Genomic DNA, 16715 nt, shown 5'->3' with positions numbered 1-16715 from the left:
TATATATATATGTATGTATATATATATATATGTATGTATATATATATATATGTATGTATATATATATGTGTATATATATATGTATGTATATATATATGTATGTATATATATATATGTATGTGTATGTATGTATATATATATGTATGTATATTTATATGTATGTGTATGTATATATATATATGTATGTATATATATATATGTATGTATATATATATGTATGTATATATATTTATATAGATATATGTGTGTTTTAAAGAATTCAGAGAATAAAAAGATGAAAGATATTTATTTAATCCAAGTTAAATATTTGAAAAGTTCTACAGATGAAGTGAGCAGAAATCCCTGAACATTGTGATCTGAGTGATCGTGCTACCAGCTGTCGTGAACGGTTGTCATGTGGGTTTGTTCAAACCTGACGGATGACAGCCTCCTGTGTGTTATTTGCTTCCTCTCCTTCAGTCAGTAATCGGATTACTCTCTCTGTCTCTGTCCTCTGCAGGTCTGAGGTGAAGCAGAGCACATCCTGCCTGGGAGTCACGAGCACAGCTCCAGCCTCATAGCCTCCATCATGCAGCCCTGCATTATTCTCTTCTTTTTCTCCTCCATCTTTAGTCTTTCTCTTGTTCCCCTCTGCTTTTCTCAGAATGATGCAGACATCGTTCATACACGTTATGGTCGTGTCCGAGGCATTCGCCTTCCAGTCCCGAGTCAGAACTATGTTACTGCCTTTCTAGGCATCCCCTTTGGTGAGCCGCCTATCGGAAAGCAACGTTTTCGCCCTGCTGAACCCAAACGTCCCTGGACAGGACTGTTAGAGGCCAATGCCTACCCAAAGGCCTGTTACCAGTTTGTAGATACCTCATTCCCCGGCTTCCAGGGCATCGAGATGTGGAATCCAAACAGAGAGATGAGTGAGGACTGCCTGTACCTGAACATCTGGGTGCCTTCTTCTCCCAGACCTCACAACCTATCTGTCATGGTGTGGATCTATGGTGGAGGTAAGTGTTCTGCTCCCACAAACTTAACTGGGCCTCAGGACAGAATTTAACAAGCAGCATAAGTATCAGCTGAAAACCCCATAGTTCAGGGAGGGCCAAACTTTTCTGAACCAAGATCTACTTTTGAAGTTGCCAGTTTACAGAGATCTACAGTAATTGCCGGTCTATAGAGCGCACCCGAATATAAGCTGCTCTAAATAAATAAATTAATTAATTAATAAATTGTACATATTTAAGCTGCGGGTGTTGTAACACGTAACATGAGGCAGCCCACAGCTACTGAGAGAGATGTACAGTAGTCCCTCGTTTATCGGGGGGATCTGTACCCTGAAGCCTCGCAATAAGTGAAAAATTGTGAAGTAGGAATAGTAGTACAAGTAGTAAGTCGTAGTTTATTTTGTATATATATATATATATATATATATATATATATATATATATATATATATATATATATATATATATATGTATATAGTGTTTTAAACACTTCCCACACTCTTAAAATATTCTAAACAATGTTTCTAAACTCTAAACGCTCTAAAAGAACACATAATGTCATGATTCCCCTCTCTCTGCCTCTGCTGCTTTCTGCCACCTTCAAGTGCTCTCGGCCACACCCACTTCTACGCTCTGCACAGAGATCAGCTGCAGCAGGAAGTTTATTCTTTAGTAGGGTTTGCACAGATGTGCAGGAGGAAGCTTGTTCTGCAGCTCTGGACTGCACAAATGTGCAGCAGGTGCTAAATAATTTAAAATAATTTATTTAAAATAAAAATTCCATGCTGATCGTGTGGCTCATCCATCAATCACCAAGGCCAATTGTGTGTCATGTCCAATCTTATTTTGAAAAACCACAATAGACAGAGTCCGCGATAAACGCACCTCGAAGTAGCGAGGGACTACTGTACAGCTTTTGTTGTAGATTAAGATTCAAACAACAGATGGCGTTTTATGACTTTATCTTACTTTTCAACACAGAGTGAATCCCACAGGTCTTCATGCCAACTACCTCCGCTATTCATTGTTACTCTACTGAATGGTCTAACACAAACTAGCACATAATGAACATATAAACAAAGATAACAAGAACAGACTAATCACTAAAAGAACAATGCTAAACAGCTAACAGAAATGATTAACAATGAACATAAATTTTACCTATAATTCTTCTCTGAGGCCATGTGATCAGCAATCAACCTCAATGAACCAACGAGGTAGTGTCATTGAGTCAGGAGGATCACCCCCCCACCCCCCCAAGAGAGACTTGTATTGGGCAGATAAGTGAGTGCCCGGTTCTGACGAGGCTAAATGTTTTTGGTGGCAGGAAGCTTATTAGCCAGTCAAAAAAATCAATAAATTAGCAGCAGCATTGTATAAACCACGGGGTTCAAAGCCTGTGAACAAAGTGCCTCACATATGCCTTACAAATTACTTACTTTCCTTCCCTCTTTTGACTACGGTGTCATTATTTACATGAATGCTCCTACAAGCACCCTACAGATGTTGGACGCTGTCTATCACGGTGCACTAAGATTCATAACTGGCTGTGATTATTGTACCCACCATTGCACCCTGTATTTGCTGGTTGGCTGGACATCGTTAACTTCACGCAGACTCTTCCACTGGTATATATTAATCTTTAAATCACTTCTTGGTCTGTTGCCTTTGTACATCTCCTCCTACATGTCTCTGCATGAGTGCAGCTACAGCGTGCGCTCTCAGGACATTATTACCTGCAGTGTTCCCTCATTGAGGACTGAACTTGGCAAAAAGGGCCTTCTCCTACTCCGCTCCTGTTTCCTGGAATATCTTTCAAAAAGATCTGAAGCTTTCAGCCTTGACCTCTCTAAGTGGCTTTAATAATCTTTTGGACTCCTGGCAAGGACCAATGCAGACATGTTCCTGTGTTTAGTTTTCTACATTCGCCTTATGATCTAGCTATTTTTGCCATCTTATTTTAATTTGTTTTTAAAAAATCTGTATGCCTCTTTTATGATTGTCCATTGTTAGCATCATTCTTTGTTGAAATCAGTTCTCTCTTGTAAATGAGTCCTCGAGGCTCAATGGAATTAACATGTCTAAATAAAGGTTGAATGAAAAAAAATTCCCCAGTGTAGGTGATTTTGCCGATATTCTAAGTGATCATTTTGTAATAGCGGTTCTCAGAGACACTAAACTTCTGCACGCTAAGCCCAGATTAATTCAAAAGGGGGATTTCAAAAGTTTTTGTGAACAGTCATCCCTCTGGGATTTATTTCTGTTTGACTGGCATCATATTCTATTAACCGACGATGTGAACACCGCTTGGAACAATTTCCTTAATTGTTTAATTTATTTTGTAAACAAGTATGCTCCTTTTCGCAAGTTCAGAATAAAAGGACAAGACAGCCCCTGGTTTACTCCTGAGCTAGCTGACCTCCTGAACAGGAGAGATCATCTTAGGGCCACAGCGAGAAAATCTGGCTCAGACACTGATGGGTTCAGTTTTCAGCAGATGAGGAATAAATGCACAATTTCCATCAAAGCTGCAAAATGGAACTATTTCTTATCTCAGACCTCCAAAAATCTAAATGATCCTAAAAGATTCTGGAAAACCATCAAATCTCTCTCAGGCAGCTCCCAATCATCTGACCTCACATCACAAGTTCTTGCTAACTCTGTTCCTGTGTCAAATAAGCACGAGATCCTGAACTGTTTCAACAAACATTTTTGTTGCTTCTAGTTCTTTATTTAACACAGGTACTAATGGAAAATCAGCCACTTCTCCAAAAAGTCAATCTATTACAAACCATCTCTCCTACAAGTCAATCTTCAGTAAATCACACCTTTTCTCTTTCCCCGTTCTCAAGGACCAGATGAATTTCCACCTTATTTCTTAAGGCTGGCCGCTCATATCATTGCAGTTCCCATGACCCACATATTTAACCTATCCATAAGACAAAACACCATTCCATATGCTTGGAAAATAGCCTTTGTTCTACCTTTGCTGAAGGGAGGTGACCCCACCTCATTGAACAACTATCGACCAATCTCTAAACTCTGCCTTTTAGCCAAGGCTCTAGAAAAACTTAAACTCTCAAATTAGAACGTATTTGGACTCATTTAACATCTTACCTCCCCACCAATCAGTTTTCATGAATCAATACAGCACAACGACTGCTTCACTGAAGATTTTTAATGACATCGTTGAAGCATTGGATGCTAAGGATTATTGTGCTACACTTTTCTTAGACCTGTCTAAAACTTTTGACACTGTGGATCATGACATATTGTGTCAATAGCTATCAGAAATTGATTTTTTTTTTCAGATCATACTATTGGTTGGTTCTCTATCTTTCAGATCGGAGGCAATGTGTTAAACAAAATGGTATTTCCTCCAGTTATCTAACAGTCAGTAATGGTGTACCACAAGGCTCAGTTTTAGGACCCACCCTCTTTACAATCTACATAGGTAATGTAGGTCAAAGCATCCCTGATGCATCCTTACATTTCTATGCTGATGACACAGTTGTTTATTGTCGAACTAAAACAGTTGCTAAGGCTCTCCAGCTTTTGCAATCCGCCTTTGACATAGTCCAGTCAGACTTGTTCTGTCTCAGACTTGTCCTAAATGCCGATAAAACCAAAGGGATGCTTTTTTCAAACAGGAAAGTCAGTCCCATCAGTTCTTCCTCTAATTTTATCCTCAAATGGTGTCCCTATTGAGTTTGTTGATTCCTATAAATATTTGGGTATCTTGGTCGACTCACATCTCTCTTTAAGCTTCACATGGAAATCCTATTGTCCATCCATCCATCCATTTTCTTCCACTTATCCGGGGTCGGGTCACGGGGGTAGCAGCCTAAGTAGGGAGGCCCAGACTTCCCTCTCTCCAGCCACTTGGGCCAACTCTTCCGGGGGAACCCCGAGGCGTTCCCAGGCCAGCCGAGAAACATAGTCCCTCCAGCATGTCCTGGGTCTTCCTCTGGGCCTCCTTCCGGTGGGACGTGTCCAGAACACCTCACCAGGGAGGCATCCAGAAGGCATCCTAAACAGATGCCCAAGCCACCTCAACTGGCTCCTCTCGACGTGGAGAAGCAGCGGCTCTACTCTGAGTCCCTCCCGGATGATCGAGCTTCTCACCCTGTCTCTACGGGAGAGCCCAGACACCCTGCGGAGAAAACTCATTTCGGCCACTTGTATCCGAGATCTCATTCTTTCGCTCACAACCCAAAGCTTGTGACCATAGATGAGGGTAGGAACATAGATCGATCGGTAAATTGAGAACTTCGCCTTTTGACTCAGCTCTCTCTTCACCACGACAGACCTGTACAGCGCCTGCTTCACTGCAGACGCTGCACCTATCCACCTATCGATCTCACGCTCCATTTTTCCCTCATTTGTGAACAAGACCCCAAGATACTTAAACTCCTCCACTTGGGGTAGGACCTCCTCCCTGACCTGGAGAGGGCACTCTACCCTTTTCCGGCTCAAGACCATGGCCTCAGATTTGGAGGAACTGATCTTCATCCCGGCCGCGTCGCATTCGGCTGCGAACCGCTCCAGCGAAAGCTGTAGATCACGATCGATGAAGCCAATAAGACCACATCATCTGCAAAAAGCAGAGACACAATCCTAAGGCCACCAAAATGGATCCCCTCAACACCTTGGCTGCGCCTAGAAATTCTGTCCATAAAAGTTATGAACAGAATCGGTGACAAAGGGCAACCTTGGCAGAGTCCAACTCTCACTGGGAACAAGCCCGACTTACTGCCGGCGATACGGACCAGGCTCTGACACCGGTCATACAGGGACCTAACAGCCCGTATCAAAGGGCCCGGTACCCCATACTCCCAGAGTACCCCCCACAGGGTCTCCCGAGGGACGCGGTCGAACGCCTTCTCCAAGTCCACAAAGCACATGTAGACTGGTTGGACAAACTCCCACGCACCCTCCAGGACCCTGCTGAGAGTGTAGAGCTGGTCCAGTGTTCCACGGCCAGGACAAAAATCGCACTGCTCCTCCTGAATCCGAGGTTTGACTATCCGACGGACCCTCCTCTCCAGAATCCCCGAATAGACCTTACCAGGGAGGCTTAAGAGCGTGATTCCCCTGTAGTTGGAACACACTCTACGGTCCCCCTTTTTGAATAGGGGGACCACCACCTCGGTCTGCCAATCCAGGGGAACTTCCCCCGATGTCCACGCAATATTGCAGAGTCACGTAAGCCAACACAACCCTACAACATCCAGAGCCTTAAGGAACTCTGGGCGAATCTCATCCACCCCCGGGGCCCTGCCACCGAGGAGCTTTTTAACCACCTCGGTGACCTCAGCACCAGAGATTGCAGGGCCCGACCCAGAGTCCCCAGTCTCCGCTTCCTCAGTGGAAGACGTGCCAATGGGCTTGAGGAGGTCTTCAAAGTATTCCGCCCACCGACCCACAACATCCCGAGTTGAGGTCAGTAGCACACCACTCCCACTATAAATAGTGTTGGTGGCGTACCGCTTACCCCCCCCCCCCCCCCGAAACGCCGGATGGTGGACTAGAATCGCCTCGAAGCCATGCGGAAGTCGTTCTCCATGGCCTCTCCGAACTCCTCCCATGTCCGAGTTTTTGGCCTCAGCAACCACCCGAGCTGCATGTCGCTTGGACTGCCAGTACCCATCATCTGCTTCCGGGGTCCCACAGGCCAAAAAGGCCCGATAGGACTCCTTCTTCAGCCTGACAGCATCCCTCACCAACAGTTCCCACCATCGGGTTCGAGGGTTGCCGCCGCGACAGGCACGACAACCTTGCGGCCGCAGCTCCGGTAAGCCGCCTCGACAATAGAGGCACAAAACATGGTCCACTCAGACTCAATGTCCCCCACCTCCCTCGGAACATGTTCAAAGTTCTCCTGGAGGTGGGAGTTAAAACTCCGTCTCACAGGAGACTCTGCCAGACGTTCTCAGCAAACCCTCACAATACGTTTGGGTCTGCCAGGTCTGACCGGCATCCTCCCCCACCATCGGAGCCAACTCACCACCAGGTAGTGATCAGTGGACAGCTCCGCCCCTCTCTTCACACGAGTGTCCAAGACATGTGGCCGCAGATCAGATGAGACGATGACAAAGTCGATCATCGAACTGCGGCCTAGGGTGTCCTGGTGCCAAGAGCACATATGGACACCCTTATGCTTGAACAAGGTGTTCGTTATTAACAATCCATGACGAGCACAGAAGTCCAACAACAGAACACCTCTCTGGTTCAGATCAGGGGGGCCGTTCCTCCCAACCACACCCCTCCAGGTCTCACTGTCATTGCCAACATGAGCATTGAAGTCCCCCAGCAGAACAAGGGAGTCCCCAGGAGGTGCACTTTCCAGTACCCCCTCCAAAGACTCCATAAATCCTATTAAGGAAACTGAAAGTTAAATTGTTTTTTTTTTTCAGAAATAGATCTTGTCTAACTCTGAATGCTAGGAAACACCTTGTAACTGCGACTTTCCTTCCCTCCATTGACTACGGTGACATTATCTATATGAACGCTCCTACAAGCACTCTGAAGATGCTGGATGCTGTCTATCACGGTGCACTAAGATTCATAACTGGCTGTGATTATCGTACCCACCACTGCACCCTGTACTTACTGGTTAATTGGTCATCATTAACTTCACGCAGACGCTCCCACTGGTTCATTTTCATCTTTAAATCACTTCTTGGTCTGTTGACTTCATACATCTCCTCCTACATGTCTCTGCGTGAGTGCAGCTACAGCGTGCGCTCTCAGGACATTATTACCTGCAGTGTTCCCTCAGTGCAGACTGAACTTGGCAAAACGGGCCTTCTCCTATGCCGCTCTCGTTTCCTGGAATATCTTACAAAAGGATCTGACGCTCTCGACCTTGACCTCTCTAAGTGGCTTTAAGAATCTGTTGGACTCCTGGCAAGGACCAATGCAGACATGTTCCTGTTTTTAGTTTTCTACATTCGCCTTGTAATCTAACTGTTTTTGCTACTTTTTTGCCATCTCTTATAATTGTCTATTGTTGTCGCTGTTGTCCATTGTTGTCATCATTCTTTATTGAAATCAGGTCTCTCTTGTAAATGAGTCCTTGAGGCTCAGTGGGATTAACCTGTCTAAATAATGGTTGAATGAATAAGCTAGTTCATAGATTACATTACTCTAAAACTAAATTAAATAATTTTTTTCCTAACCTTTCTTCACTTTGTAACAGATGTCAGGCAGCAGAAGGTACTCTAGCTCACTTTTAGTGGTTTTGTCCAAGTTTATATAATTTTTGGTCACTTGTCTTTCAATGGTTTTCATCTGTCTTTAACATCACTGTCACACCTGATCCTGAAACTGCTCTGCTGGGATACTTCCAACACCCTGAAAAACCATGATTGTAACATGCATATTGCTCTAACTTTTTGTATGATGATTGCAAAAAGGTTTATTCTGAAACTGTGGAAGTCTGATTTAGCCCCCAAATTTGAGACCTGGCTGACTTATCTCATAAGTATTCTGCATGTGGAAAAAGTGAGATTTGAACTTTCTGGTAACATTCTCAAGTTTTCTAGGATATGGGATCCAGTGTTCGAATATATAAAAGACCAATGATGCTCCTTTTATTCAATCGCATTACAACGGTCTTCCTGATAAGATGGACAGTTGAGGAGGTAATACAGTTATGAACTTTGCCCAATCTTCATTTATTTATGTATCTATTGGTTATGTTTTTTCACTTTATATTTTATTTGCTTGTCTTTTGTCTTTTCTTTTTTTGTTGTTTGTTTGTTTGTTTGTTTTTGTTTTGACTTTGTGTTTTTTGATTTTTGAAATTTACTTGAAAATCTTATAAATTCTTCTTCTTCTTTTGGCTTTTCCCTTTTCAGGGGTCGCCACAGCGAGTCATCCTCCTCCACCTCACTCTGTCCTCTGCATCCTCTGTCCTCACTCCAACTACCTTCGGGTCATCTCTAACTGCATCCATATATCTCCTCTTTGGCCTTCTTCTTTGCCATTTTCCTGGAAGCTGCATTTCTAATATCTTTCTACCAATATACCCACAGTCCCTTCTCTGGACATGTTCAAACCATCTCAGTCTGGCCCCCCTAACTTTATCTCGCAGTTGTTCAACCTGTGCTGTACCTCTGATGATCTCATTCCTAATATTTTCCAGCCTTGTCACTCCAAAGGAGAACCTTAGCATCTTCATTTCTGCCTCTTCCAGTTCTTTCTCCTGTCTTTTTGTCAATGCCACTGTTAAGATACTTTTGGACTGGGCCTATGGTTTTGATCTGCTCAGAGACGGGATTATAACGAAATTATGACCTGGTTCTGACCGGGTTAAACTGGGCCAGCAACTCTAAAGAGAGTCTCTCTGGGATTCAATATCTGTCACGGAATAGAGTTTAATCTGCTTGCCACATCACATAGAAAGGCTTTTGAAGCACCGTCTCATATTTCCTAACACGTCATAACCACATAAGATCAACTGAGATCACACTTAGTCATGCCCCCTCATCCACTGACAGGTTGAGCTCCCCTTCTGCAAAGGCGGAGTCTTAGGACCCAATAAATGAGTAATAACATGAGACATCAGGGCTCTTCCGGGTCTGTGAACGCGTCACAGACCGGAGAGTCCAGCGCTGTAAAATTGTAACCTTTTCCTGCCTTTTTTAATATAATTGATAAAACTTAATTGACGTTTCCTTTATTTATTGATTAGTATGAGTTGCCACTTCTGAGTGAGGTTCGAACCGAGGGGAAAGACGTGGGCTGGAGGGGGTTTCCGGGTCCGGTGGTCTGCAGCCAGCTCCCGTCTTTAACACCACTGTCTCCAGACCATACAATATAGCTGGTCTCACCACTGTCTTGTAAACTTTTCCTTTGACCTTTTTCTGACACCTTTTTGTCACAAATATTCTTGAAACTTTTCTCCATCCTGCCTGGACTCTCTTTTTCACTTCTTTACCACATTCCCCATTTTCCTGGACAGTGGACCCCAAGTACTTGAAGACCTGCACCTTTTGTGACTTCTGCTCCTTGTAGCCTCACTGTTCCACCAGCCCCCCTCTCATTCACACACATGTAGTCTGTCTTACTACGGCTGAATTTCATTCCTCTTCTTTCAAGTGCACACTTCCACCTATCCAAGTTCTCTTCCACAAGTTCTCTTCCACACGTTCCCTGTTCTCACCACAGATCACGATGTCATCTGCAAACATGATCGTCCTGACCTCATCTGTTAGTTGGTCCATCACCAGAGAAAACAATAATGGGCTCAGAGCTGATTCTTGATCCAATCCCACCTCCACCTTGAAGCTATCTGTCACTCCTACAGCACATCTCACCACTGTCCTGTCTTCATACATGTCCTATACCAGTTTAACATACTTTTCTGCCACTACAGATTTCCTCATGCAATACCACACCTCCTCCCTTGGCACTCTGCCGTATGCTTTTTCTAAATCCACAAAGACGCAATGGAGTTCTTTCTGACCCTCTTTGAACTTCTCCATCAGCATTCTCAAAGCAAAGATGGCATCTGTGGTGCTCTTTCTTGGCATGAAACCATACTGTTGCTCACAGATAGTCACCTCTCATCTAAGTCTTGCTTCCACAACTCTCTCCCAAATCTTCATCATGTGGCTTATCAACTTAATTCCCCTGTAGTTGCTACAACTCTGTACATCACCCTTGTTCTTAAAAATGGGCACCAGCACATTTCTTCTCCATTCCTCAGGCATTTTCTCACCCTCATATATGCCATTGAATATTTGAGTCAAAAACCTCACTGCCATCTCTCCAAGACATTTCCAAACCTCCACTGGTATGTCATCAGGTCCTACTGTCTTCCCCTTCTTCATTCTTTTCAGAGCTTTCCGGACTTCACCCTCAATAATCTTTCCCACTTCCTGGTCCACAGTTTCTATGACCTCTACTCTTCTTTCTCTTTCATTCTCTTCATTCATTAGCTCCTCAAAGTACTCCTTCCATCTTCTCGTCACACTCTCCTCACTTGTTAGAACATTACCATTCCTATCTTTAATAAGCCTAATCTGCTGCGCATCCTTTCCAGCTCAATCCATCTGTCTTGCCAATCGGTACAAGTCCTTCTTGCCCTCTTTAGTGTCCAGTCTCCCATACAACTCATCGTACGCCCTCTGCTTTGCCTTAGCTACTTACCTCTTTGCTCCACGTCCCATCTCCTTATATTCCTGTCTCCTCTCTTCGGTCCTGTCACTGTCATATTTCTTCTTGGCTAATCTCTTTCTTTGAACACCATCCTGCACTTCACTATTCCACCACCAGGTTTCCTTATCATCCATTTCCTGTCCCGATGACACACCAAGTACTTTCCTACCTGTCTCTCTAATTACTTTTGCTGTAGTAGCCCAGTCATTTGGGAGCCTTTTCTTACTACCCAGAGCCTTTAACAGCTCCTCTCTGAATTTCTCACAACATTCTTCCTTCTTCAGCTTCCACCATTTGGTCTTCTCTGATTTTACTCTTTTTCTCTTCTTCACAACAACAGTCATTCTACACGCAACCATTCAATGCTGTCTGGCCACGCTTCCCCCTGCCACAACCTTACAGTCCCCATTCTCCCTCAGGTTTCCTCTTCTACACAGAATGTAGTCGACCTGCGTACTCCTTCCTCCACTGTTATAAGTCACTCCTTGTTCCTCCCTCTTTTGGACATAGGTATTGACTAGGGTTGTTATAGATAAACCGATACGACCGGATATCCGGTTTGACAAGCTAGCGATATGGTTGTGTCGTAGCAGCCGTATAAATCAACAGCAACCAGCCACAAATGCTGAGATGAACCGGTTGAAGAGACATGAACCGGGTATCGTGAGACTAGCTCGGTTGACAGTGCGTTTATAAAACAACGCGAGAGTCGGAAATGCCCTCGAAGCTATTCTCACGCATGCTCCGTAGCTCACCAAGACAACAAGAATGGATGTAAATAGTAGCAGCGTTAGCGGGTCACCGAGAAAGATTTTCAATACAGCAGCCAGACAAAAGTCTAAAGTGTGGAACGTTTTCGGGTTTTACAAGAAGGACGGAAAACTCGACAAAAACCACGCTATTTGTAAGCTATGCAGAGCACCTCTGAAGTACACTGGTAGCACAACAAACCTTGATCAACATGCAACGAGAAAACACAGAGAGGAGTATGGCAAACTTCTCAAGCCCCATAACAACGAGCAGGAGCAGGCAGCTGCCACACAGAGAGCGACGGGTAACGTTATCACTAAATTTTACGGGCAACTCGGCGACAGTTCATCACGAGCTAAGAATATAACGGCATCAATAACCCGTTTCATAGCTAAGGGCTTATGGCCGTACAATATAGTGGAGGGGGAAGGATTTCAGGATTTGATTCATATGTTAGAGCCCAGATATAATTTTCCGTCCCGGCAGCATATCACAAACACATGCATGCCAGCGTTGTATGCCCAAGTGAAGAGCCAAGTTGAAAAAGAATTGGCACATGCAGAGCGAGTTGTTGTTACAACCGATGCCTGGACATCATGCTCCACTGAGTCTTATGTGACCATCACTGTCCACTACATCTCTCCAGACTGGAAGTTAAATGTGCATGTGTTGCAAACCAGGGCATTCAAAGGATCCCACACTGGGAGAAACATTGGTGCTCTGCTACAACAGGCATGTGTTGACTGGAACCTTCTTGATAAAGATCCAGCCCTGGTGACAGACAATGCCACCAACATGGTATTAGCTGGAGTGGAAGCAGAGATGACCCCTCACCTCATGTGCTTTGCACACACTATTAATCTCGCCACACAGAAAGCCTTTAAAGTTGACACAGTAGCAAGGTTGCTGGGGAGAGTGAGGAAAGCCGTTGCCTTTTTTCATTGTAGTGTGAGGGCAGCAAAAATCCTTCAAGAGAAACAGAAACAACTAGCCTTGCCTCCCCACAAACTCATCCAAGATGTATCCACGCGGTGGAATAGCTCCCATGACATGCTTGAACGCTTTTTTGAGCAACATCCTGCGATTTCTGCAGCACTCATGTCCAGGGACCTCAGAAAAGGAGAAGAGGTGAATACTCTCAAGGACAAAGACTTCTGCGACATTGAAGACATTGTCAAACTGACGGCGCCGGTCAAACTTGTGACTACCAGCATGTCTGAAGACAAGCGACCCACACTCTCAATGATTCTTCCTGTAAAAGCAAAGCTTAAAAAGAACTTTGAACCATCAGATGAAGACTCAGTGTTAATCAGAGAGATGAAGCAGGCGTTCAAGAATGACTTAGAGAAACGCTACACAGGCCTTGAAGATCTCTTCCACACTGCAGCAGCTCTGGACCCCCGTTTTAAGTCCCTGCCCTTCCTCAGTAACCATGATGCAGAGAGGACATTCACAAGCATATCAGCAGAAGCAGCATCCCTGCATCACAAGGTAAATCCCCCAACAGACTGACAAAATACATATTACAGTACATTCAGTTACAGTCTGGTGTTTTGTTGCTGTCATTAGATATATTCTGACTACTGTTTATTTGATTCTTTACACTGCATTTAACCATACTGTACACTAAATGTTATTTCATGTTTTATTTCTAGGTAACGGGGGGTTCAGTTCAGAGAGGTCCAGTGCAGACTGATCCATGTCAGAGTGAACCTGCAAATGGAGATCCGGACATCTGCATTGATGTACCCCAGACCCAAGATGAGCATAAAGGTTTGTGTGTTTTATAACTTGTGATCAAGAACGAGAAGACTTTGTCTTAAACTTGTGCTGCAGTCATAGTATCAGTATAAAACACATTCACTATAATAAGATGATCTGCATGCAAAGAAAGAGTTAAATAATAATGATGATGATAATGATACATATTTTAAATATGTACACGAGTCCTTACATAAATAAATTCTGAACATCAAATGAAGATTTATACATAAAATGGTAGTCAATTAAAAAAACTTCATGGCAAACATAGCCAGTAATATATGGTTCTTGTTTTCTATTTCAGATGATAAACCTCCTTGTAAAAAGAAGAGAATGTCAGCCCTGGACCAGCTGTTGGGAGAAGACTTTCAAGTAAGGACGGCATCTAGATCTGTGAGGGACCAGGCCAATGAAGAAGTCAAGAGGTACAGAGAGCGTGATCCTTTGCCCCTGAAAAAAAAACCCACTACAGTGGTGGAAAGAGCAACAGGACTTGCCACTGCTGTTATGCAACTGCTGTCATCTATGGCTAAAATGTATCTCTGCATACCGGCCACCAGTGTGGCATCTGAGAGAGTTTTCAGCACTGCAGGAGATATTGTTTCCACAAAACGCAGTCTACTCAAACATGAGCATGTGGATCAGCTGATTTTCCTTAAGAAAAATCTGCTGCAAAAAAAAGATGAGGACAGTGATTATGATGAATAAAAATATAGGTAAACATACAAACATAAGGAAGTGAACTACTTCACTGTGTTTGAGTTCAGATTGAACCTGACGTGAATGTAGAAATGCAGGACATTACTTTTGTTTAGACTACCTCACCAGGTCAGAAAGCTGCACTTTGATTTCTTTTATACATGTAATCGGCACTTTGACTGTTGATATGTGCTGCTGATTATCCATGCTGCTGATCTGATCTCATGCTGCTGTTTAAATGACATGATGTTATATTAATCTGTGCCCACCTGCTCACACAAACTCATGTTCGTGCTGCTGTTGTTAGGCGTACTGTTCTTGCATTATGTTTTTGTATTATTAAGTTCAAGTTCAAGTTGTGTTTATTTGTCATATGCAAGGTTAACACAATGAAATGCTCAGGATGAGAAGAACCGATTTGACTTGCTAAAAAACAAAAAACAAGCAAACAAGAAATACTAAAGCATGCAATAAGGGTACAAAATAAACTACCAAAAAGTGAAAAAGTAATTATAATATTTACAAAGTTTCTGAAGAGAAAAATGGTAAACAACAACACTGTAGAATTTTTACAGTGAAGCAGAATGAATTTGTGTGAATAAGTATTTCAAGGTAGTAATGTAATATAAGCTAAAATGCGCATGATATATATTGCACATAACTACCAAACTACACAGGGTATGTGACAGGTTATTGCACAGGTGCTTTGTGCTTACTGTAGCTTATTCCTATTTTTTTTATTACATGCTGCTGTAATCATTTGTGCATTTTATAATTTTTCTTTATTTCTAATTTTATGTTGATCCCATCAAACAAAGAAATATTCTTTTAGCTGGTCTTTTTAGGTCCATGTCTAAAAATAAACACATTTGACATGTGATTCTGTTGTTTGGCTTTTTACTTTATTTTTGCCAGTGCCTTACTGCACGCTTTTAGAGATGATATATGTAGACTTTTACAAATTTAAAAATAATGTAAGAATGTCACATTTATAGAAATGGCCCTTTTTGTTCATAATTAATATTTGTCTACATTCAACAAATGTTAAAATGTAGAATTATATAAAGTTGAATCGAATCGAACCGAATCGCTCTTCCACTGTATCGAATCGAATCAAATCGTTCTGTTTTTAAAATGAATCGTTTTTGAATCGAATCGTAACCTTTGTATCTAGATGCGAATCGAATCGTCTATCACACAGAGATGTACAACCCTAGTATTGACTATAGCCATTTCCATTCTCTTGGCAAAATTCTCCACCATCTGTCGTTCCTGGTTTCTTTTTTTGACACCAAACCTACCCATCACTTCCTCATCCCTTCTGTTTTCTTCATCAACATGTCCATTCAGGTCTGCTCTGATCACCACTCTCTCCTCCCTGGGAATACTCTGTCACTTCATCCAGATCTTTCCTGTACATTCTTCACTTTCCTCTTTTCCCTCTGTCTCCTGACACGTTTCCCTCCTCATGGTCTTCGACTAACAGTAGCACAATTTCCGCTGGCACCCTGTTTGTCACCAGCACCGGTGGTGGTCGTTGTTAACCCGGGCCTCGACCGATCCAGTATGGTTTCGCTTTGATGAATTCGCATTATGGTTTTGGCAAAAGTGTTTTACATTGGATGCCATTCCTGACACAACCCTCACCATTTACCCGGGCTTGGGACTGGCACAAGAGATACACTGGCTTGCGCTCCCTAATGGCTGGTTTTGAAAAGCTTATAAATAAAGTGTTTAATTATTTTTATATTTTTAATGTCTACATTTCTTCCCTCGACTCCTTTGGACAAACATTTGTGTTGTCCTCAACCTGCTTAACTCCCGAAATGTACCGCCACATTGCTAAAGGTGAAAGCTACTGCTCAAATTTCCTCCTTCTAATGACATTTAGAGCAGATTAGCAGCAATTGAGGCACATTGCTGCCCCTACAGGTCAGAAGTACAAATTGAACAAGTTATTCTGATGCATGCTCAATAATCCAGGTAGAAAAATCCAAAAAAGTTCAATCTGGTCCTCTGGACATTCAAAAAAAACAAAACAAAGCAAAAAAATCTAGAAACATTTCGTCTCTCATCCAAGAGACTTCCTCAGTCTGAGGTGCTGTTTTCAGCTCAGTCTCTTAAATAGCACCTTCTCAGAGTGGATCAACCAGTTTGCTGCTGACAACCAAAACCAGCTGATCACATGCTCAAGAAGGACCATCAGCCTAACAATGGGTCATTAGCACACTGATGGCTGTTTACTGTTCACAGAGGGCTGAGTGATACTAGCAATCACAGCATTGTAAGAGGGGGGCAGTTGAACCCGGAGGCCTCCACCCCTGTTTAATGATGGACGATTTC

General features: G+C 43.1%; 1 protein-coding gene across 1 annotated transcript in view; it reads left to right on the top strand.

The window, feature by feature from the left end:
* The window catches only part of ache (acetylcholinesterase), a 186972-nt gene that overhangs the window by 100113 nt on the left and 70144 nt on the right, over positions 1-16715 (top strand). Inside the window, exon 2 of the mRNA XM_037674723.1 lies at positions 500-998. Coding sequence (XP_037530651.1) covers positions 569-998 — 430 coding nt within the window. The 5' untranslated portion in view covers positions 500-568. The remainder of the gene's footprint in view (positions 1-499; positions 999-16715) is intronic.

This window comes from Nematolebias whitei, chromosome 1 (genome assembly GCF_014905685.2).
Source record: "Nematolebias whitei isolate Nwh7 chromosome 1, NemWhi1, whole genome shotgun sequence".
Taxonomy (NCBI): domain Eukaryota; kingdom Metazoa; phylum Chordata; class Actinopteri; order Cyprinodontiformes; family Rivulidae; genus Nematolebias; species Nematolebias whitei.
The sequence above is the reverse complement of the archived record's forward strand: the minus strand, read 5'-3'. Positions and strand labels throughout refer to the sequence as shown.